This window comes from Numida meleagris, chromosome 3, assembly GCF_002078875.1.
Source record: "Numida meleagris isolate 19003 breed g44 Domestic line chromosome 3, NumMel1.0, whole genome shotgun sequence".
NCBI classification, from domain to species: Eukaryota; Metazoa; Chordata; class Aves; order Galliformes; family Numididae; genus Numida; species Numida meleagris.
The window spans coordinates 33,984,719-34,009,044 of NC_034411.1; the positions used below are offsets into that span (position 1 = coordinate 33,984,719).

The window sequence follows — 24,326 nt, forward strand, 5'->3', positions numbered from 1 at the left end:
CAGGAGGAGGAAAATGAAATTGAATAAAAGTGTGTACTGAAAAAAAAATTAGCTAAAGTATAGCTTATTCTTCAGGACTCCCAAAAAGCTCCTTAATTTTCTGTTCTGTTTACAGAAACATGTGGCTTATAATCAGTATATCATACAGAACTAAAAAGATTCACTAATACTTTTAATTATACCAAATGGCCCCGATTTAGAATATTTATCATCATTTATGTATCTTATTTCTAGTTCTACACAATTTTTAGCTTATGGAGGCTACTATAAATGCATACTCATCTACAAAAACCTTTTCTGATAGAGGTTAGAATTACTTTAACTACACTTCTGAATATCAATGACTAATTACAATTGCATAGTTTGCCCATTGTGCAATTGCTGTGAAAAAAATATGCAAAAAATGGATCAACCTGTGGCAATCCAAAAGTAGCTTCAAATGAAATAGCTTCATAGTATTTACAGGAATATGCCATTACAAGATAATATTCTATACAAATGCATGTACATGCATACACACATACCTGATTTAAAAGCAGCAGCTTCTCTTTCCTTCAAATTCTCTGATCCAATTAATTGGAGCAAACAACCACTTCCCAATGTATTTTCTGCAACTACTGGCTGTAAAATATGACAGTATTTCCTGTAATTTTGGACTTAAACACGAATACAATGACATTTTGAAGCATTCATGATTCAGTTTCTATACGAAACTGGAAAAACTATAATAATATTAAAAATATGTTTATTAGCAACCTTTGGCAAAGCAGAAGTCACAGAAATTGCTTCTTACCTTATTTTGGGGTGCCTGTGGCCTGCAGCAATAAAGAAAAAAAGAATAAATTACACTACTCAGTAACAGCATTCTTCATAACAAATGTCATTGAAATCAGTGGCGTGCAGTGACAGGACAAGGGGTAGCAGGCAAAAACTGCAACACAGGAAGTTCCATACAACTATGAGGAAGAACTTCTTTACTGTGAGCATGCACTGGAACAGGCTGCCCAGAAAGGTTGTGGAGTCTCCTCTGGAGATATTCAAGACTCATCTTGATGCCTCCCTGTGCAACCTGCTGTAGGGAACTGCTTTAGCAGGGGGTAGACTCCATGATCTCCAGAGGTCCCTCCCAACCCCTACAGTTCTGTGATACTGTGAAGTGATCTAAATTCCCGTACAACTTCATGCTAAAAGGAAACATTGCCAACTTGAAAAATGTAAGGACGCAATATCTATTAGTATAAAAACTCTGATCGCTTTAACAGATGTTGAGGAAAGAAAAAAACTGCACCTCTTCACCCTTATTTCCCTCCCCCTAGATTGTTTACACTGGGACATATTTCCTGGGTATTGCATGATATAGGAGCTCCCACTGGTTCCACTGGGATTCACAGGTGAGTCAGCATTGCTAATAGTGTGGACTTTGCAAACTGTGTAAACATTCAAGCACAGCGTGTAAATTCCTTTCAGATACAAAAACAAAATGCTCCTATTTTCCAAGACCCTGGCTTAAAGTATCATTTTAATTTCAAAATAAATTGAGCTTAAAACTTAGAAAACAAATGTGAAACAAGAAAAGCAAATAGGTTTTTGCCTGGAGAGCTTGGAAAAGTGATAATATTAAATAAGGAGAACTAATAATGACAAAGGAACACAATCCTTAATTTTTTCTCAATTGCAGGGTTCTTCAGGACTAGGAATGACTTTACATAACTGAATTTTTGTATTTAGAAGTGAGGCTGCTTGGAAAAATTAGAAGGAGAAAGCTGAGTAATGTTCAACAAGGCAACAATTCATTGCCTAGGGAGGTGCTGCTAGTTGCAGCACATAAATCATAATAGCCTTGTATCCTAATATTTGTGTGAGCTCGCAAGGTCATGTATAATGAAATGTAGGTTGAGGAACCCTGCAGGCATCCAGAGTAACCTTGCAGAAGCAGCAGCTGAGGCAGTAAACTTGCTGTGCTAGAGCTGCCTCTTCCTCTTGTGGAAACGCAGGCTCATGCTTTCTCGAATTCCTTCCCAAACACATTCAGACTACAAGTAAACAATCTCAGCCCGGGTTCTGGTGGTCAGCCTGGGAGTTCTCCAACTTCTGTATTGTCACTCAGGGAAAAAATGTGGAAGATAAACCATACTCTAAGAAAAACAGGAGTATTTTGGCTTTTGTTGTATCCAGACTGACAAAGCCCATGCAAACGTATTTGAAATTCTCTCTCCCAATTTGATTGAGAGCACCTTTTTGTTGATCATTTTTCAGTGGCAGCTAGTATCATTTTCTTCTGTCTATCCTTTAAACTCAAGGTCTAGCAGGTAAGACATTCACCAGTGAAACATCTTATCTTTCCCTGAGTCAATTGGACCCAGGGATTGGGTCCAATCTCTTATGTGTTACCATCCAGAAGAGCATCCTATGCACTATCCAGAAGTTTGCTTTATTGTGATAAAATAGCTCAGATGGCTGCTGAATCAGGCAAAGCAGGCAGAAAGCAGGAACTCTTAACTTTTCAGAAGACCGCCAGACTAGTAACTACAGAATCACTGCTCAATGTTTCAGTAATTTACATGAAATCAACAGAATATAATAACAATGACTCAAAGCATTATGGAATTACCATAAAATGTAGAAGATTTGCAAATAAAGTCCTGCAGAGTAGATGTCAGCGGTGGAGTTTGAGGTCTTGAGCAATTACGTTTAATAACAATGATTAATCAGAACAATAGGTAGAGGCACAAGCACCATCATCAGATCTGCAGTCTGTCTCTTCCTAAATTAATGCTTCTCAGTTTCTACTTTGACTGAAGATAATTACAAACTAACTCAATACTCAATTGCTGGCAAAATAATGAATTGCTGAAAGCAACTCAGATCTAGCCCTTATGCATTCCTCGAATCGCATGAGAACATCGTGAAAATTGATAGTAACTCAAACATTTCAGTTGCATATCCAGAGCAGCAACCACTTTACTATCAAATTCACTGAGGGCAATGGGATGCAGATTTTAATTTGGGTCTGACCATTTTAAAACTCCCGTAGTAGTAAGCAGACAACAGCTATGCTAACATGTCAGCACCAAAGAAGTAACATCATACTTACTGTTGATGTGAAGAACAAACTTTAGTAAGCTTTTCCAACTCTTCACTACTCAGTTCTTTAGCTGAATTCCTCAGTGTTCTAACTGGACTAGAAACTGCTGCTTTCCATTTTCTTTCTAAATTAAATCCAAATATCCAAATATCCAAACTATTACAAAAGTAATATTTGCTTAACATAAAACATGAATATTAAACTAATTCATGGGAAAATTTTTACAGCTTCTCCACTGCTATGATCTACAATCTTGTTTCAGACTGTGTAAAAAGCATCATATTTTGTCATAACATGCTTTATTTATGTCACATGAGATTGAAACTTGAAGTAAAAAATAAGCCCCAAAAAGCTATGGGGCTTATACATAATAAATAAAGTATTTGCAACCTTTTTTCACGAAATGTGCAAAAAGGGATCCAAAGAAGGAATGCTTGTCTCATAACAAACTTGGGAAATCTAGATATAAACGCTACTTTTGCTGTTTACCAGCTTTAAGCTTGCAAAACATATACTCTATTATTTAGAAGGGCAAAACAAATGAACTCTTCCTACTACCATATTAAATAAGCCCGTACTTACCCCATTGTTCCTGTATGGAAGAAAGATTTGCAAGCAGCTGCTCATGATACAATCGTTCAAGCTGAATGAACTTCATTGCCTTCTCATCTTAAAGGCAGGTTAAAGAAAAATGCACATGCATGGGGACATATGACTATTTCTTTGTTTTTGACATCATATTTGAATGGAAAATCATTATGTACCTGAAACATCATTAAATCAGACTGAATTAGCGTCCAGATTTCTGTGCAAGGGAGAAAATTATAGCAGACATGAATACAGCATATGAGAACAAAGGTAAGCTCCAAAAATGAAAACTATTCTTTTCAGCAATTACCTCTTCCCACATGTCTTGTGGCCAACAGAAGGTTTTCTAGCAAAGAGATGAGCAACCTGTTACTGTGCTGACAACTGCTTAGTAAGTCAAAGCTCTCGGAAATGAAAAGCAAAACCATTACACAAATGCTAGTATACATCACTCAAGAAATACAACTGTGTGTCAGTAAACATAACTAACTGAAAATACAACTCCTTTTTACTCATCAGCTGGAGACAGTATCAAAAAAATGTCAACAACTCAAACTCTGCAAAACACCCTTCCACTATGCATCCACTGTATTTAACACTGTTGGACAGCTAAAACACCTTTCCTCTTCGTAAAGATTCTGCTTAATTTTTTTCTCCATGAAGACAACTTTCCCTCCCATAGGGTTATCAGTGTATTCAGACAGCTATCAATGTATCTTTATAATTTGTAATAGTGGAGGGTATTTCTAGCTCTATCAAGCTCAAGCTGTTTGTTGATCTGCTTAAAGCCATGTTTATCAGCTGTTTCAAATTTAATTACACAGCCCTATGAGTACGGAAGTATTCTGAACAAAGTTGTTAATAATATAGAAAAAATAATAATTTCCATTCTTCATTTTAATTAAAATATTGGAGTAATTATTATAAACACACAAGCAGTTGTGTGGTACACTGGTTATTTTTGTTAGGCTCATGCACCATACAAATGGAATGGCTTATAAACAACAGTATTAACAGAAAGAATCTTCCTTGCCTTCAAGAACTGCGTTACTGGGAAGAGAAATAGAGATCAGAGAGATAGCCTTAGAGGATCGCAGCAACAACCCTGAATTATTGTTAAATATGCAGTTCTACACTGGATGAATTAAAACACCCATCATGGATAATTAACACAATGTAACATGATCAAGTAAGTTCTTTATTAACCTCAGGAAACTGATGGCTGCAAGTACAGGGGAGATATCCTTCATAAATATGTATTATATTGTGGTGTTAAATTCCACATGCCAGGTTTATATTACACTTTAAATATTTCCTTTGATCTGATATAAAGATAGGGCTCTTCGATTAAAGCAATTTCTATACAAGAGAAACGGTATTTCTGTCATATTGTTGGATGTTTTTAAAATTTTGTGTATCTTTGCGTGCACAGCCATAATTTTCCTGTAGAAATTTTCTATTCTGCTAATTTGTGTTATAAACTTTTGGTTTTTTTTTTCCTTTTTCTGATGGATGTTTTTGAAGACAATGATGACTAATTTTACATACTACCTTTAAAATATTGCTATAGCTGTTTCTCTGTTTTTATACTATAGCCAAATATAATTTGGCAAGATTTCAAGAATACATTTCCATGTTTCTTTTGCTTTGCTATTCAATCATTATAATTGCCCACTTACTCCATTTTGTTTTTACAAAGGTAACAAGATACATAACAAAGAAATAACGTGTAAGCACAGACTGTGTTAAATCTATGATGCACCTTAGTGAATCATATACACATGAAGGGCTTACAACTTGCCTCTTCTTTTTACAGCCTGAACATTTCCCTTCAAAAGCAAACATAAAAATAGCTAGTCTAGTTTTAAAAAAATTATATACTTTTATTTTAAGGTTTAATATAATTATTATCTCCCAGAATTACTGAAATATCTTAATTATTACCAGTTCAACTGTTCTAACTTTTTGACCAAACTTGTTTACATTATCTAGGAATAAATCAAAATAAGCACTTAGCTGTTCCCAGAGGCAATCACCCCCAGTTTCCTGTGACAGTTTCTCAAACTACTTTGCTATGACTTTGAATAATTAGCATTTGACAAAGAACACGATGCTGTTGTATGCAGGTTACTGATCTCCCTAAGCACAATGAGTTTGGTATTTTTATTCTGATCTAGACACTAATAGTAAATACTCTAGTCAACCGCTGTGATAATCTGGTTCTTACTATGACAGTGCCCTATTTGATAGAACAGAACATAAATCCTATCTAGATTGGACATATTTCCAGTTATTAGTACTTGGAACTAAACTTATCCTATAAAACACATGTCCTTTGAAAACATTTTCTTACTTCCTCGTTTCAGCACAACTACTAATGATTGTATCAGCACAGTTTTTGAAAGTGAATTTATTACTTAAATTATATTCCAGCTGTCTGATTAGGGAGGAGCTGCTAACAGTGTGTATTCACTCATGGGTAAATTATGGCTCTTCATTTCTTTTTAACCCTGACCCACAACCTGTGAGTCAATGTCAAAGTATGTATTTTCTGTTTTATCATGTCATGTTATTTTAATACCACATAACAAATTTTACAGGTAAAAGGATACATTCCTCCTCTTGAAAATAGGTCTCAGCTATCTGAAAAAGAAAAGAAAAACAGAAAAATGAGCATCCCCTCATTTTTATGAGAGTGGCAGGGACATAATTTGAACTTTTCATTATAGCTTTAAACATCTGCTTTGTAGATTCATATTTAGTTCTCAGAGAATACAAATGTTCAGACTAAATGCATATACTCTTATTCTAAGAAAGATGCTTAAAGAGAATATCAAACAAAGACATTGTAAGTTTACTCGCAGAAATGAATTTGCCCAAATGTCTGTTGGGTTTTGTCTTGTTACAACGACATTTATTTCAGCAATTTTAAAAAATGATTATATTAGAAAATTATAAAATGACAGAAGAATTGTGTTTAATAACAGATGAGTTTTATTTCTATTACTGACCACGATGCAAGATCATTGTTGAGCTCTCCTGAGCATTACAGTGCAACATGATAAAATGGAAAAGCTGAGGCTTCCTGACTGATGAGAAAAGAACAATCTCTGGATCAAAGATACTGAAAGTAACACCTACTGCAAGATCACAGATATACCAACAAGCTTCCTGTTTATATCCTATTTACAATATTTCAAATTTCAAGCATTTGAAATTCATGAGATAAACATGAGAGGACTGAATTTCTTAGGTTTTTTTTGTTACTCCCAGTTCACCAGCCGAATCCAGATAACATCATTGCAGGAACCTTCTTCCGCTTTCTTTCATGAAGCTACTCTTCTGTGTTAAAAAAATCTAAAGACCCTCTGCTTCTAATGTCAGTTCCCAAAGTGTAGCACCTTGGTATCTGAAACTCTTTAAGAATAGAGGTCATACAGTTCAGCCAGACAGCATCTGTTTGATTAGCATTGTTGCTATGATAGAACAAACGTGAGTCTTTTCCTCCTGAAACTGACATTTCTATAATGTAACAATTAAAACTGGATTTGTAACAATACGGCTCTAACCAAAGAAGACCATTCCTCGCCTCTGACAATTAGTCTTAGAGATTTACAACAAGAAAAACTTATTTGTGCTTGGCAGAAAAATAGGTAGACTTTCCCCAAAATCAGAATAATAATGATGGGCTTGTTTGTAAATGCAATAAAACAATGATACATAAACCTCAGAAGTAAAAACATGTTTTCCAAACATCCCAATACAAATTGCTTGATATGTCTTAGGAAGAAAGAGAATGTGTTTGGTTGACATGTTTTGAATTTGGAAACCCAGATTGTGTTTTCAGTTCTGTCACAGTTTCTGTGTGACTTTGAAAAGGTTGTTTGCCTTAGGGTTTGGCTTCCTCACGCATGAAGCTGTGAACAGATTTCATCTCCACTGCGGTCAGTGACACCCCTTCATGTTTGTCAAGAGTTTTGAAATTCTTGCCCTAACGGTATTGTTTTCCAGAGCAGACCTAGGTACTGACTCATAGATAAACACCAAATTAGACATGGCTACAAGTACAAATGGTTAACCCTAACGGTAAGTTTCAAATAAATTAAGGGACAATAAGAAATAACTTCACTTAAACACAAATCTTAAAACAACGACAAAACAAAAAACAGAAACCCTCCTATGTTAAATGTGAAGCATCTATAACTTGCGATATGAAGAAGAAGCCTCTCTCTATCATCTCTTATCTCTGTCAAAAGAGAATAAGAATGCAGGTGTGTCATCATAGTGAAAATATTTAAAATATTACAATGGTCCAATTTTCTACATTAAGGACAACGTAACTAAGTCAAGTCAGACGCTGTATCATGCCTCTACAGCTTATGAGTCACTTCAGCCAAACAAAAAGTCATCCAGCCCACTGTTAGTCCAACACAACTGAACTATGCATTTATAGTGCATTGAGTCCTAGCCACATACTTTTCAAAGTGTGCTTTACAAATTACACAAGGTACAAAATGTAATTTATACATCAGCTACCTTGCATTTCTGAGTCCTAAATATTCTACTAGTGTCCTACATATCATGGAAAGCCTGTCCTTAAGAGTTTCCTTCAACAGCAGAATGTACTTTTGAGACAGCTTATAATTTAACATATATATTAGGGAGGACATATTTGCCTTGATCCTCTGTTAAACAACAAAACTTGAAAATACACTGTCCAGATATGACTATTGACATATGTTGAATCAACGCATCTTTTTCCTACTGAGAAAAAGTCTCAATCACAAAGTTGTGTGCAACAACCCAGAATCATAGGAAGTACCTGATGGAGATACAGGGGCAGTATCGTTGAATCCAGGTGCTCAACCTCTTCACGGAGCAAAGAGAAAAGGGACTGCAACGTTTGTTTTTGTTCTTTTTGGTGAGAATTTTCATTTGCTTCAACAGCACCTTCAGAATGCACAGAATCTGTATGTGTAACAAGAGTATTTTCCTCCTTGATTGCTGTGGTTCCCACTGAAGGAACTCCTTTAAAAAGAACAAGTACTTAGGTTAGGATTCAAAATTATACGTTGAGCTTCATTTTTAGGAAATTTCAATGTAAAAGCTGTGACTAAAATCTTATTATCTTAAATAATAGTCCTGTAAGTAAATAAAATATTGGTCTTGTCAAAATTAGTTGCGATAGGTCTGTCTCAATGTCAGCTCACCTACCTGGAAAGACACAGTGACACATCTCAGCTATTTTTGTACACTACTAACTGGGACTCAGCTTCAACTTGGAATGAAAAAAAAAATACCTAGCAAAAACTGTTTTAGAGTGATTAAAAAGAGACCAGGAATCTAAAATGAAATGTTGTGGCTGAGGCTAGTTTCAGCAGCTAAAATCAATACTTAGGAGTTCAGACACAAGTGGCCAAACTTCCATGTTAAAACAGGTGAGAAGTTTGGCTCTGAATGGACTGAAAGAAGAAAAGAAAGAAGAGTGAGTTCCAGAAAGGCATGGAGTGCTTTGTGATGAGCAGGTGTTCTGGTGGTGGCCATCTACTTCCAGGGAAGGGCTGTTGGCTTGCTGAGACACATGCCTGAAGAATGCACTGAATGGCTACGTCAAGTAGGTTATTTGTGCCTGCTAAGGAGCTTGTAAAAGAAGTCCAGGGAAGGAAGGGCTCCTATTGAGAAGGCGAATTCAACCTGCTCCCTGGATGACAACACAGCGTCTCCTCACAGTGATGACAGGAACTTAAAGGACAGAAAGAAGCAGATGATGTGGGAATTCTGCTGTGGGACGCAGACACCAGCGAGGATTGTACTGCTGAGTGAAAATGAAAACATCCCTAGACAGCAAGATTGTTTGGGAGTCCAGGAGATGAGCTAGTAATGGTGATCCCCTTTGGCACCAACAACATAAGGAATTTAATGAACAGAATTTCTGACTAGGCAGGAAACCAGTACCTGCCTGGTACACTCCCTCCCAGTCCACTGTTGTCTGTCTACCACTTTTAGAGAAGTAAAAAAGAAAGGCATGCAGATGAAGGACTGGCAATGTATGTGAAGTGTAATGTAAAGTGTGACAGCACAAAAATATTGCAGGAAAAAGATTCTGGGTATAAATCCTATATTTTATTGTTAGAAATGCAAAGTTCTCAGTGCCTTGGAGGAGAGGTTCTTGAAGGACTGGAAGCAAGGGTAAGGCTTGAAGGTCGCTTTTCAGAATGGAGAAAAGTCAGTGGCGGGATACTCATGGAGTATCTTCACTTCCTTCTCCAAGCCAAAGATGGCCAATGAAACTGTGCAAATGACAAAGGTCTTTGGGGCAGTCAAATGCTGCATGAATGGTGATGAACTTGAGCTGACAAAAAGCTGGCATATAAGTTGCAGTGTAGGTAAAATTATCAACTATTGCCTGTACAATTCCAATTTCAAAAACGGATAATATAATTCAGGAAAGATCTTAGAGTCCTTAATAGCTCTGGAGCTATAATTTAAGAGTTAATAGCTCTGGAGAATCACTAGAATATGAGCATCATCTGCCAAAAAAAAAAAAAAACAACAAAATGTTGAGCATGACCAGAGAGACTGTTGAGAACAAAATTGAGGATACAATTTTGCTGACTTGGAATGATGACTTTATGGCAGTGCACAGTTCCAGTATCTTCTCAAGACAGGTACAGAGGTTTACAGCAAGTACGGAGACAATGCCCGAAATGATCAACAAGCTCAGAGCAAATTAGTAGTAATGTATCATGAGGAAAAACTATTAAGTCTGGACTCCTTGTCTTCAAGAAAAGAAGCTGAGTGGAGATAGGATTGAGACTTGTCAGGTAGAGAAGACAGAACAAACTAAATGGACTGTATACCCATTTTGCATTGGTTAAACCAGCACAAGATACTTTAAACAGGAATTTAAAGTGCCTGCTAACAACTATAAGCCAACAATTGCAGTAGACTGAAAAGGAGAAACTGACAAAAAAAGGATCATAAATGGGTACTAAAGCAAGTAGGCAGAGGCATACCTACTAATATCTATAATTCAGCAACAGTAGAACGTGGGGAAGTATGTGAGACAGACTGCAGAAAATGGTCAGGCTTGCATACGCTCCCTAAATAGCATCTCTCATTACTACTATCAGAGACAAAGCACTGGACTAGGTGGACAGGCAGGGCAGTTCTACTTTGTTAAATATCTCCTCCTGTAAGAATCAGCAAAAAGTTCAGGAATTGATGACACCACAAAATAAAACTAAGACTGTGGCACAAGCTTTGTTGATATGACACTGCTGCTGAGGGGTAAGGAGAGATGGGATCTCTTGCTGACACAGTTATGCTATCATAAAGATCTGTGAAAGTGCTTGCATCAGTAAGTTTCTTCCTTTAAGTAAAACAGTTTTAGTACAAAGCTCGGCTTTGTTTCTGCAAAGCTGGCTACTTTTACTGACAGAACATACTGCGTTAGTAAAGAGCAGGTGCCTACCCAATCCTAAAGCAGTTGATTTCTCCAATTCATGAACAAACTTACTTTCTCTGTAACAACAAAATGAATTTGATATATTTAGAGGACAAAATTTTACAAAATTAAGCAGTTTAGGTATTTGTTAAAATATGAGCATTACTTCACATGTGTCATTGCTGTAACTGGATAATGCTCATGTTATTAATGAAGTATGTCATGGCCTAAAGTGAGATTACTCATTGAAGATTAAGATCAGCCAATACTGACACTGCTTTTTCCATATAAAAGTGCATCTTGTTCTTAGAAAGCAGTACACTCAGCCCAAGAGTTTCTGAACAGACCAAATTCTGTTTTGGAAGAAATTGTGACATACATCTCCAATTTGGAGGAAAAAATATTCAGAAGTATTGCTATTTCTCAGAAAATACATTCTGAGTGTTGCTGCAGGAAAACAGAATCCTACCGATTAATGACAAGCTCAATACTGTACGGAACAACTCGTAGTGGTAAAGCGTAACAAAGGAGTAAATAAAGAAAAAATGAAAAGAAAAACACACAAAAAACTCCACCGACCTTCCCCCAAAAAACACAGTGACAGCACCATGGCTATTTTTAATCCCAGCAAATATGTACTTGAAGTTAAAGACGTGCTGAAATTAAATTAATTAGACAAAATACAAAAATGCAGCTTGCATAGATGAGAGAAACTCAAATACACCGAAACTTGTGCAATAAGCTTGTATTAACTCAAACTATGGCAAGCACGTTATTCCCAAACTAAACCCATTTTTGGGAATTCATCAGCTAAAAGCAGGAGACACAGGGGCACTATGTCAAGCCAACCTATTCCCAACAATAACCCTCACTTTTTGTAACCATCACACTTTGATTCTGTCATTCCTGCAGCTGAACCACTCAGCATATTTCAAATTCCCATGCGTTCGTTGCAACTGAAACCCTACAGTGATGATCCAGGTTTAAGATGTACAGCTTAAGAAAGGCACTGAATGTCCATGGAAGGCTCCACTGTTCTATTTTTGGTTATTTACAAAGTCTTCATTGTAAACCACCCAGGTCAGGAGTCCTAACAATCTCTGTGGGTGGCTATTTTTGCAGGGCTTATTGCCAGACAAAATATGGGCGTAACTTAACATCGCTTTTTCAATATTAAGGTATGCCTCTGTTTTTCCACTATTTACTCGTGCTTGCTGTGGGCCAAAAGCAACAAGAGACATAACTGGGTGCAAGGTACAAACCAGTAGGTGTTTTCAAATAGAATGAAGGCTACATTTAAGAATTTCTATTTATTTATTTATTTATTTATTTAGCACATGGTCATGGAACACAAAAAGAGGATCCACACGTCTTAGCAAACCTATCTCAGGAAAAAAAGTCACTTAAAACTGCACTTTAATAAGCAGTTAATAATCAGTTGTCACATCAAAACACAAAACATGCTCAATAGCAACTACCACAAAACCCCTTCAGTTTAATGTTATCGTGGTATACTTTCAAGTTGGACACTGCATATTGCTCCTGCATGTAGTTGAGCTGTTACTCATTTGGAATCCAATTCTGCCCTTGATTTACTACACTGGATTTAAAACAACGCATCAGAGTCATTCAGGTGAATTCTACTTTGCTTTATTTTAAATACAAGACAGTATCTGTACCTTATAACAATATAACCAGGAACATTCCTTGAGGCTGTAACAGTAACATTGTTTTAACATAATGGTGTTACCGACTGAATGGGAAGTGCTGAGTCAGGGCCTGAACCACTCATGGAGCACCTGGAGGACAGACCCAGTCAGCCCTGGCAGCACAGGTGAAGGCAATTCACTGTGTGACCAGAAGGGGTGGAGCCGGGTTCCCCTCCTCTTAGGCCTCATTTAAGGCTGACTGCCACTGAGGAAGGATCTCCTTCTGGAGATCCCTCCTTGGTGAAAGCTTTTCCCTGTGAACCCAGAGTCTTCTGATATGGGTGAGTGATCTACTTCCTTTGCACCTTTCTATCATGCTGGTCTTTCCACCTCTTTCGTAGCACCCTTTCCATTGTGTTGTTGCTACATAGGGTAAGATCCTTCTTCATTTATTTATCCTCCACGTTCTTCAAAAGGGCACAAAACACTTTTTTAATTTTTTCTTGGAATCCAATCTGAATGTCCAAAGCAGTTTTTTTTAAATTGTTTACTAAAGACTGGTGTCTTATGTATATGTCTGGTACTTTCCTTCTTAAAGACAGAATGTTTTTTTTTGCTTTGCAAAACATCATGTTGGAGAAAATGCAAATATTTCATTTTCAAGGGGAGTTTTTTTTCAGACAGGAGTGTTGTGTAGCAGAACAGATCATTGAAGACTAACAGTAGGTGAGTGAGCTCAAAATCATGTTTATCATGACAAACAAGTGAAACAACACTGCATGGCTCTTCCTACGCTTTGACCACTTTATATTCACACATTTAATTGGCTGTAACCCCAGATCAATCCCAATCATTTCAATTTCTCTCCCATCTTTATTCTACTTCATGAAATAAATAATTACAGGAAAAGAACATGTTGCAGAACTTAACAATGGGAAAAATGATCAAATGCAAGTTACCATGCAATACCACATTAACGTTACAATATGAAGTTACTAGTTATGTTAGGGCTGATCTTCTGGAAATAAGTATTTTTTTCAGAGAACAGGGATACTTCAAGAGCCGCGTTTATAAAAATAAATTGAAGCAAATTGCACTTCATAAATCACCATTCCTATTGCACTACAGCTAGCTCAATTCATTGTAAGGAACCTAAGAATGGATAATGATCAAAATTTAAATGTGTCAATTTAAAGTCACATCTTTGGTCATCAGTACCCTCCTTAAATAGGCTTTTTATTCATAACTAATACTAATATCCAAGCAGATGTGATTAAAAAAAATCAGGACCTAGAAGCAATAAACTTTTCAGTTCACTCTAATATGTTTACTGCAGCATTAAGGCAACAGAAAGAGGATGTTTCTTCAAACAATACACAGTAAAGTTTGGAGCTACTTACTCCAAGGCACCAATGCGGACTCAAAAAAACAACTGCAAGTCAGGTGACAAATTTAGACTCCTGAATGGGTACAGAATCATAGAATTACCAAGGTTGGAAAAGACCTCCATGACCACACAGTCCAACTGTCCACCTACCACCACCAATATTTCCACACTAAACCACGTCCATGGTTTAGTCTCTTTGTCTTGTTCTTATACTCTTTCCTAGCCACCCTCTGTTGACTGCTGTCAGAGACAGGATATTCAGTGAGGTGGATGTTCAAGAATCTAGAGTAATTTTTCATTTTGCATCTCAGTTCACTGAGTAGAGAAGCTAGGATAATTCTAGCTCCTACACTTTGCAAACAGCAGTGTAACAATAAAATAGTTGTAACTATTTTTGAGTTGTAAGAAAATATTTAGAGGGCTTAAAAGACACTGCAAGTGCAAATACTTGCTCTTCTAAAGTAAAAACATATGTTCAGAGAGGAAGATTGATTTCTCTAATGATTATCAATTTGCTGTTCAGAAAGTCCTGAGAAAATGAAAGGTGGTTTTCTGTACTCCATTTTTCACTGCTATAGATACTCAGCAAGTGAGTGGATACAGACAACATGTTTTTTAAGCCAAACACCAGATTTTCCACAATAGTAATGTTTAACAGCAACCATAATAGGTTTGCTTATATAGAAAGAGATCTCTTCTGTATCTATGAGTCAAAGCCAATTCATCCATGAATTCTCAATAGTTAAAAATAAAAATTAAAAAATATCACCATAATACATGCTCTGCAAGTATTAACTTTGGGATTCCAACTTACTTGTGTGACTGTCTGCTGTCACCCATTCAGCGATCTTCCTCTCTGATTATTCTTTCTCTGAGGTAGAATAAGGCACAGAAAGCTAGTTTGGCTCTTGTATGTAGAGGGATACTCAGGAATTGGTTAAAATAGCTGATGGTAAAAATTAAAAAGGAAGGTTCTCACCAAAATAAAAATACTTGCAACATCAAGAAACTGTGACATAGTCACTGCACTATGTGAAAACAGGAGAACCATCATGTGATGATAGCTAGAAAGCTTAATGTAAATTATCCAATAGTCAATGGGAAATATAACATTTTGTATTTTGATTTTCCTGCTGTAACAGTCCTCTTTATTAAGAATGTACTAAGTATTTTTTTCATAGAGGTTCACTTTTTATTCCCAGTCAGACTTTTAAATCTTTGCAAGCAGGACATTCTTCTCTACTCTTTTCTACATCTCTAGGTTTTTTTCAGGAAACTTTCTGAATTTCAGCTTTCTGCTTTTTACCTTAGGAGTGCCACCTACCATGCATAGCTGCTTTTGTGGTACTTTTGCATCAGGTTGATTCCATTTATCAGCAAAAATACAAACTAATGGAAACAGAATACATGTGAAGTATAGCTTTCAGTGTTCAGGTAAATTTCTCCTTTTCTTCCCCTCATCACGCTTCAGATACTTCTGTCCTTATATCTGTATTGTATTTCAATAACTTTTTTCTTAAATTTCCCTGCTGCTACTCCATTACTTCATCAAATCCCCTCTTTGTTTTATTTTCTTCTCTTTTTAAGTATCAACTCGACACTTGAAAGATAAACTCACTGATGTTCTGCATCATTTAATGAGAAATTCTCATAGTTACATATTTCACTATCCTCTTATCTTTACTAGAAAATGTAACTTTTCTCTTCTAGATCTTGACTGTATGTAAAAGACATGAAACACAAAAATTCCTTTTCCTTACTCCTTTCCTATTTTGCAATCCTTACAGATCATCATTTTTCAGAATTAGGCCATAAAAACCATGTCATTTGTAAAAACTGTATTGTACTATTTTAATTCCCCTAATTCCTCATCTTCTCAGTCTTTAGAAGGAAAAGAAAAAAGCAAGAGTGACTCAGTTGTTCCAAGTAACTTTCAAAGATACCAATGGGATGAAACACATTAATTAAATTCAGTGTATTTGTAGCACAACGTCACATAAGCTTTATGATTTATGGCACAAACTTAATATGCGTGATGATGCAGACAAATAGAAAAGGAAGAAACATCTCAAAAAAGAACATGTAATAAACTTTCATATATTCCTTCCCTAATTCTAATGCAAGAGATCTAAGGGAGAAGTAACATCAAAACATATTTGAACAACTCATTACTTGAAAAACTACATATCAAGCTTTAAACACATTAAGTAAATTCTTACAGCAACAGGTCTAGATGGTACTCATACCAAGATTTAAAATCTTGACTCTGTGTCCAGACACCAAAATCTTGCACTTGAACACTTAAGCAAAAACATGCTGCCTGACTTTCTGGCAACTCTGATTTGGAAGTCAACCACATTTCCATACAGGAAGTCTGTACTTGCCTCAACTCATCCTTCCTTGATGTGTCTCATTTATTACATAGCTGACTAATTAAAATACAGACAATTAAAAAATCTAGAATTGAATCCGATTTAGTAGTATTGAAATAGGAAAAAAGTTGGCTAAATTTTGAAAATAATTAGTACGGCACCTAAAATCTATCCTTCTTACTAGTTCACAGATTAAAACCATAGACTTAGTTTTTAAGTAAACAGAACAGAAACATATTTTTTTTAGGAAGTACCTTTAGATTTTTTACTGGAGCTTCTTTTGCTTCTTGGACTTCTTTTTCCACCTGGCTGTTTCTCTGTAATAGGCTTTTCTTCCAGCTGAGGGTCCATATGGACATTTACAGATCTCCTCTCAGTCTCACTTTCCTTACAGCTTGGGGTACAGTCTCCACTGTCCATATTCTCATTATTATTGATGCTGTCCTGATCACCTTCATCCTGCCTTCCCATAGCAGTTCTACTACTGGTCAAAACATCATTCCCATCATTGTCAAGTTGATTCTCATTTTCATCAGCTGAAGAAAGCAAATGAGAAGTCAAGCATTCGACCCTATAGTCAGCAGGAAGACTGTCCTTTGAGTCTATTTGTAGATCACTTGGTGGAAATTCTCTGTCGTCCATCAGAGCGTTACTTGCTGAACCACTTAATCCTCTTCCAGATATTTTTAGACCTAAAATATAAAACCAGAAGAAGCATTTATAAAACGTAGTATGATAAATAATCAAGCTCGTGATTAATTCCGGTCAATGAAGAATTACATTAGCAAAGTGATACAGCTTAAAGGTAGGGAGAAATTCTTTCAAACAGTAACCCACTGCCCTATTGTAAGCCTTGTAAAGCAAAGCTAACTACATACAACAACTATCTATAAATTTGTATTTTTATGAACTTACTATTGGTTTCATTTATGACCAATAGTGCAGCTGATCTTCACAGCAGTCCTCAGTGTTGTAACTGAAGCAATGTGAAAAACAAAAAGATAAACAAAAAGCACCACCTCCACTTAAATCCATGGCTACAACAAAAACATTCTTGTCGTGTAAGATCACAGTTTGCCTGAAATAAAAATAAACCAGGAAGGAATAAAAGCCAAACAACTTTCATTTCTGTCATTTGTGGCACCACACCAAATGTAGATAGATTAATTATTTTACAAGATCTAGATGCAAGTAGAACCTGTTTATTGATTCAGATTGTCACTTTATTTTCAAAAGAACATTCAATGTGTCTTCAGTATACACACAAGCAGATGGTTTGCTAATAAAAATACAACAAGTCCACCACCTACTCTCAATGGGGGCCAATTTTCCCTTTTAGTGAACATGCAGCTCTAATCAATGCTGAAATTAAGCACGTACTTTTTTTTTTCTTGTAACTATAGCCCTTAGCAGCAGAGTTATGTGGAGCTTACAGAGGACTTTATTAGTTGGTTTTCTCAGCTTTTAGAAGCATAGAAATACTGTTAGTTTAACTTAGCAACTATATAGATGAAATGCAACTCTGTCACACACATCTCATTAGATTTATCTCAAGTATTTTAAATGCTAAAGCCAAAAAATGGCTAGCACTCTTGTACTATGGAAGAGCTTTGATAAGGTTCGTAAGGTAGCTTCCTATCCTTTTCTTCAAAGGAAAAAGCATTTTAGGAAAATTGTTTCACTGAATTCTTAGGTCTTGTGTTCTGGTATATTCAACTGAAATGCACATTTACTAAATACGCAATATTCTGTTTCATTTTATTTGCTAGAAGAATTCAAATTGCAGGAAAAAAAATGCCAGGGAGATTAAGTATTCCTGTGTAACCTTGGTTGTTGCTTACAGGACTGGAAGAAAGAAAACATTACTCTCATCTTAGACAAGACAAGGAGAAGGATCCAGCTACAGGCTCCTCAACCTCACCTCAGTCCGTATAAGGTGATGTAGAAACTGATCCCAGAAACTGTTTTCAAATATGTGTAGGACAAGAAGGTAATAAAGAGTACTCAGAAAGGATTTAGGATTGATAAATAGCACTTAACCAATTTGATAGTCTTCTGCAATGATGTGACTGCTTCAGTAGATAGAACAGTGGATACCATTTATCTTGATTTTAGATAGGCTTCTGACACTGTCTCCCATAACATCCTTATAGACATGAATACAAAAAACAGGCCACATAGACAGTGAGGTAAACTGAAAACTGGCTGAATGTCTGAGCCCATAGCATTGTGATTAGATGAATGAAGTCCAGTTGCAGGCCAGTGATCAGTGTACACGCAGGAGCTAAGAGCCAAGCCAGCACTGTTTACTCCTTCATTCACGACCAGGGCAATGAGAAAGTCAACCTGCAGTAAGTTTGATGATACAGCGGGAGGTTGTGCTGTCATTCTCAAGGATCTTGACAGGCTGGAAAAATGGGATGATGGGAACTTCATTAAGTTCTACAAAAGAAAATGCGAAGTCCTGCATGTGGGAAGGAATAACCTCATGCACTAGTACAGACCGAGGGTCACCCAGCTGGAAAGTAGCCTGGCAAAAATGGCCTTGAGGTCCCTGTGGGCAGCAAGTGATTACCAGCCAGCAAGATGCCTTTGTGGAAAAGATGCCAGCAGCATCTTGGGCTGCATTATGATAAGCAAGTCAAGGGAGGTGATCCTTCCTTTCTACTCAGCACTGGTGAGACACATCTGAGTGCCGGGCTCAGCCCTACGCTTGCCTTTAGCAGAAAAATATGGACAAACTGAAGCAGCTCCAGGACAGGACCAAAGAGACGATTATGAGTCTGGAGCATCTGTCAGAGGAGGTGAGGCTGAGAGAGCTGTAATTGTTCAGTCTGCAAAGGCTCGGAGAGACTTTATCAACATATATGAATATAAAATGAGAAGGTAAAGGAGATGAGTCAGACTCTTCTCAGAGTCTCTGTCTTCCTTGTAGAAAGGACAAGAGGCAATTGACAAAAGCTAAATATAAGAAACACTAAATATAAAAAGAAGTTTTACTTGTAAGGGTGATTGAATGCTGGAAAGGTGTTACCCAGAACATGCTGTGGAGCTGCCATCCTCAGAGATATTCAAAACCCAACTGGACAGAATCCTGACCAATCCACTCCAGCTGGCCATGCTTTAAGTGGGGGAGGGAGTGGACTAGATAACTTCCAGAGGTTCCATCCAACCTTAATCATCCTATGATTCTGTGACTGTCAATGGTGGGATCATTAATTAGATACATAATGAAAAAAAAACTCCTCCTGTATCTACTTTTTGTACAAGGCTTGAAATACTTAAAATGTTCATATTAAAAATCAAATTCACTTTTTCCAAGAGTGAAAAAGGTGTAATTCATACATTCCTTTCACTAAGGACTCACTCAGACGCTATGTTCAGAAGTCAAACACATATGCAGAGTTGATTTAAGAAAATGGAAGGAGGACTTTCTTCACTTTCTTTGCTCGTTTATTGTTTAGGAAGGAAGAAAAGGGAAGGGCACAGGACTGCAGAGGACAGAACAGAAGCTATCTATGCTCCTACATGTTCTGGCTACGGCAACTGCTGCTAACCATCTATGCCAGTTAGCTGCTGAGCACACAGCCAGCAGAGACTTTCCAGCATGAACTCTTCCTAATCGTCCGCTCCTCTTTCTTCACTATGTCAAGTACTCTGTCCCTCTGCGACTGCCCTCTGCGCTTGTCCTGACACAATTTTTTAGTATTCCTGAGTTTATTTCTAAAACACCTTATTCTTAATATAAATTTTTGAGCTAACAGTCACCAGGAAGTGTGCTAAAATCACTTTTAGTTGTCAGCCCCTTATTAGCAGAAGTTTACTTCTCCTCCACTCAGGTATTCTTGGGTCACTCCATCAAATACTGTCCTACTGGTTCAACAGGAGTGGCAAGATGTGGGCAGCTACACCTGCCCTTAGATAATACTTTAACCAGCACATGCTCTGTGAAGGTTAGGAACTGGAATGACTGTATGCCAGGTGCCCGGGGTGTTTTCAAAAAGAATACTCTATAAGAGTTCCTTGTAAGCACACAGAGGGTGACAAGCCACCACCAGCCAAGCAATGCAAAAGCAAAGTCACTACTACTCATTTTCTGCTTCCAACCTGAAGAGCTTGTTAGCCATTTCCAGCCATACCAGTCCAACAAAAAAGTACTGCATTTCCTATAACATACATGCATCTTAAAAAAAAAAACCAAAAAACAAAACTCAGTCTAGAAGATTAATGAATTGTTCACTGAAGTGGGAAAGGTGCAAGCTGTATTTTCCTTTGGCAAACAAACAAGAGAAATGGCTTTCCTCCAGTATCAGACAGACAAGGAAGGGATCTCAAGAGAAGATGTGTATCTGGAGAATGTTTCTGTCCATTAGAGGGATATTCCTTACTCAAACCCCTTTCTTTCCAAGAGTTAAACATGAAATGACGAGCTAAAAGTAGAACTGAACTTAACTAGTCCTGCAAGAATCAAAAGCGGAATATATTTGTTATAGACATCCACACAACAGTAACGTTTATTGACGGTAACTGTTCTAAATCATTTGGAAAAAAAAAAGAAGCCCAAACACCACGTTAAACTTGAATGGTTTACTTCTTACTCTTCCTAACACATGGAATAGTAATTACTGCTGCCCCACCCTGCTCATGGATTAAACATTTATCAAATAAAAGAGGTTAAAGTGCACTGCCCAAAGCCAACAAGGAATTAGTTTTATCAGCAATAATTAAGGACCAGGATGTCCTGTGATGTCCTACCACCACTGTTTCGCACCTATCAGTAGACAACTGCTTTTCCTTTCAACAGCTATCACCGGAAAAGCAGAAATACTTAAACAAGGTGTTTCCTATTGGATTGCAAAATGAGGAAAAGATGCTTTTGACAAGTGACATCTTATACAGAGGAAGTTAACATTTTGATGGAAAATATTAAGTCTTTTCCTTTCAACATGTGGCTAAAATGATAGTCCTCTAGCTGAGACACTGGAGAGCCTTTGCAGCCAATGCAGGTCAACTTTTCTTGGTTTACAGTCTGAAACACAATACTTTGCCAAATAAAATCAGCCTTTAAAATCTACTTTCTACTATTCAGAGAATGAAAATCTAAAAAGAGCTAGGTCAAAGAATTTAGAATAGTCTTGCTATTGATCTTTTGAAGGAATTCCACTCTCTCCTCCTCGCACGACACATCCCCAAGTTATGTTGCAGTTACTACAAAAATGGAATTAAACATTCTAGTAATCTGAAGTATTTTTAAAAGACTGTTAATATGCAGTTACTCTATTTGCTGTTTTGCCATTGAAATAAATTTTATGCAAAAACATACATAAGGAAAAAAAAAAAGTTTGCTTCTTTGGTCCTTTCCAACCTTGGTGATTCTATGATTCACAAGTACATACTTCTTCCCCTGTCTGTCCAGAATTGGCATAGAAGCTAACACTGGGTAAAATCACGCTGACCTCAAATAAAAACAGATGATGAATGAAAGTGCTTCAATTCCAACTGTTACACGGATTAAGGCAATTGGCGTACATAATCATGATGACTGTAGTACAAATAAAAAAATAGGATGGAAAAAACTTGCCAAGCGGCTAATAGACAAAATCTAAATTGAATAAAATTAGTTATGTGTTTGCTTGAATACAGACAGTATATATATTACAGAAATGCCCTGGCACAGATGTCTTATTTAAGTAAATCGACTTCCGTTTTAAAAAGTCCATACTCTTCAGTGTTCACTCTCATGTAGTTCCTATAATTCCAACAACTTTTTTAGTTACTCATGTTTGTGTATGTGTACAATGCCTTCCTTCCATCGGTCCTTGCTAAGGGATCATTACCCTAAGTACAGTTGTTTGGATGAAAAAATTGAAGATCTGAGGTAAGAGTTTTAGAGGGAAAGGAACAGCATGACGTGGTAACAGTTACTCAGCCTAGAAAAGGTTGCCATATGAACAAGCAAGCAGGCTGTCTAGAGATGTGGATTTGCCATCCTTTTAAAGAAGAAATTAAGCAAGTCTCAGTTTTGACGACAGGTAAAAAATAGGTAGTACCTAGGATTAAGGGAATTTAATTTTCTTTATTGTTGCAAGGCTTTTGTCTCTTGCTTTCATATATATTTATTATTATTTTTAATACAAACAGCTAAGCAAGTCCTGGAGGAAAACAAAAATCATTTTGATTCTGCTAAGAAGGAAACAGACTTTAAAAAGACTTTTACAGAGTTGAGGCTTTTGCCTCTAGAAAAAAAAATGAAAAAAAAAAGGAAAACAGCAGAAAATGTATAGTTTGAAGAATGACAAAATGTAACCTATATATTTCTTAACAGAAAAACAGATTTGATGACCTTTGTGAGAGCCAGCATGGAGATGCATTGTAAGACAACACTGAAAAGTTAGTATCTCATTTCATGTTGATAACAAGCTTTTACAAATTAATCTAAACCAATGTGAAAACTAGAATGGCAATACAAAACAAAATGCATACCACAAATTGCTACTATTGCAAATTAATTTCTGCACGCATGTAAAGATGATTGATTTTATTTAATGAACAACTACAATTACTTCCAAAATGAAGATGTAATGATGGAGAGGAAACTTAATGCTGTAGCTAGTTCTTTTGAGAAAGTGAAAGTGTCATTTCTCTACAATTGCTTGCTCTGCATTGTGTTTATGTACAATACTTAATGGTTGGAATGTTTCTGCTCCTAAAGAAAAAAAAAAAGCATATGAATACTTCAGTTTTACAACCTGATATTCCTGCAGAAAAATACTGCCATGCTGTGAGCACAGACTCATTAGTGGTTTGCCATTTCATGAGATAGCCTTAGGTACAATCCCATTACTGGATAGCCTAGCTCTCAGAGAATCTCATTAACTTCCTTCTGACTGTGTTCAGTTTGCCCTATGTCCTGATTTGAAATAATGTACTAGATAAAAATATCTTTCTACATGTTTTCCGCTTCCATTTCAGATACATGATTTAGGAGGTTTCTGTCTCTTCAAACATGCTAATTCTAGTATTCTCCAAGAGATACACAGAAGCAGGAGTGGCTTATCTAATTTCTCAGTATTTCCAAAATGTCTGAGCATGAACAGCTTGGTGGTTTGGTACTTCCTGACACTGGAGTGATACTTCTCAAGTGACAGTGGCGGTGAAAGACATGATGGAAGGGAGAAAGGAAGACCTGGGGAACTTCAGTCTGATGAGCCTCACATCTGTGCCTGAGAAGATGATAGAGCAGATCCTCCTGGAAACTAGGTTAAGGCACATGCCAGATGAGGAGGTGTTCCAAGACAGCCAGCATGGCTTTGCCAAGGGCAGATCATGCCTGATCAATGTGGTGGCTTTCTATGATGGAGTGATAGCACTGATGGACAAAGGTTTGATCTGATCAATTTCTATCAATATCTAAGGTGCAGGAGGCAAAGGGACGAGGCCAGACTCTTTTCAGCAGTGCGTGGTGATAGGACAAGAGGAAATGGCCACAAACTGAAGCATAGGAAGTTCTGCACAAATGTGTGTAAGAACTTCTTCACAGTGAGGGTGACAGAGCCCTGGAACAGGCTGCCCAGAGAGGGTGTGGAGTCTCCTTCTCTGGAGACGTTCCAGAGCCGCCTGGACTCCTGCCTGTGCAACCTGCTCTAGGGAGCCTGCTTTGGCAGAGGGGTTGGACTCGATCTCTAGAGGTCCCTTTCAGCCCCTACAATTCTGTGATTCTGTGATGAGCAACTGATGTTATCTACCTGGACTTCTGCAAGGCCTCTGACAGGGTCCCGCACCACATTCTCATCTCTAA

General features: G+C 37.0%; 1 protein-coding gene and 1 long non-coding RNA gene across 4 annotated transcripts in view; one reads left to right on the forward strand and one right to left on the reverse strand.

Moving 5' to 3' along the window:
• Positions 1–22,733, forward strand: part of LOC110396478 — a 63,677-nt gene extending 40,944 nt beyond the window's left edge. The window contains exon 5 of the long non-coding RNA XR_002436993.1: positions 18,372–22,733. This is a non-coding gene — a long non-coding RNA (uncharacterized LOC110396478). The remainder of the gene's footprint in view (positions 1–18,371) is intronic.
• The window catches only part of CNST (consortin, connexin sorting protein), a 50,058-nt gene that overhangs the window by 18,218 nt on the left and 7,514 nt on the right, over positions 1–24,326 (reverse strand). For all 3 annotated transcript variants that reach the window (XM_021392118.1, XM_021392120.1, XM_021392119.1), the window contains exons 3-9: positions 16,783–17,220; positions 8,496–8,701; positions 6,286–6,316; positions 3,668–3,754; positions 3,095–3,209; positions 794–815; positions 525–621 (exon numbers count right to left, since the gene is read on the reverse strand). In XM_021392118.1, the coding sequence (XP_021247793.1) occupies positions 525–621; positions 794–815; positions 3,095–3,209; positions 3,668–3,754; positions 6,286–6,316; positions 8,496–8,701; positions 16,783–17,170 (946 nt within the window). In that variant the 5' untranslated portion in view covers positions 17,171–17,220. The remainder of the gene's footprint in view (positions 1–524; positions 622–793; positions 816–3,094; positions 3,210–3,667; positions 3,755–6,285; positions 6,317–8,495; positions 8,702–16,782; positions 17,221–24,326) is intronic.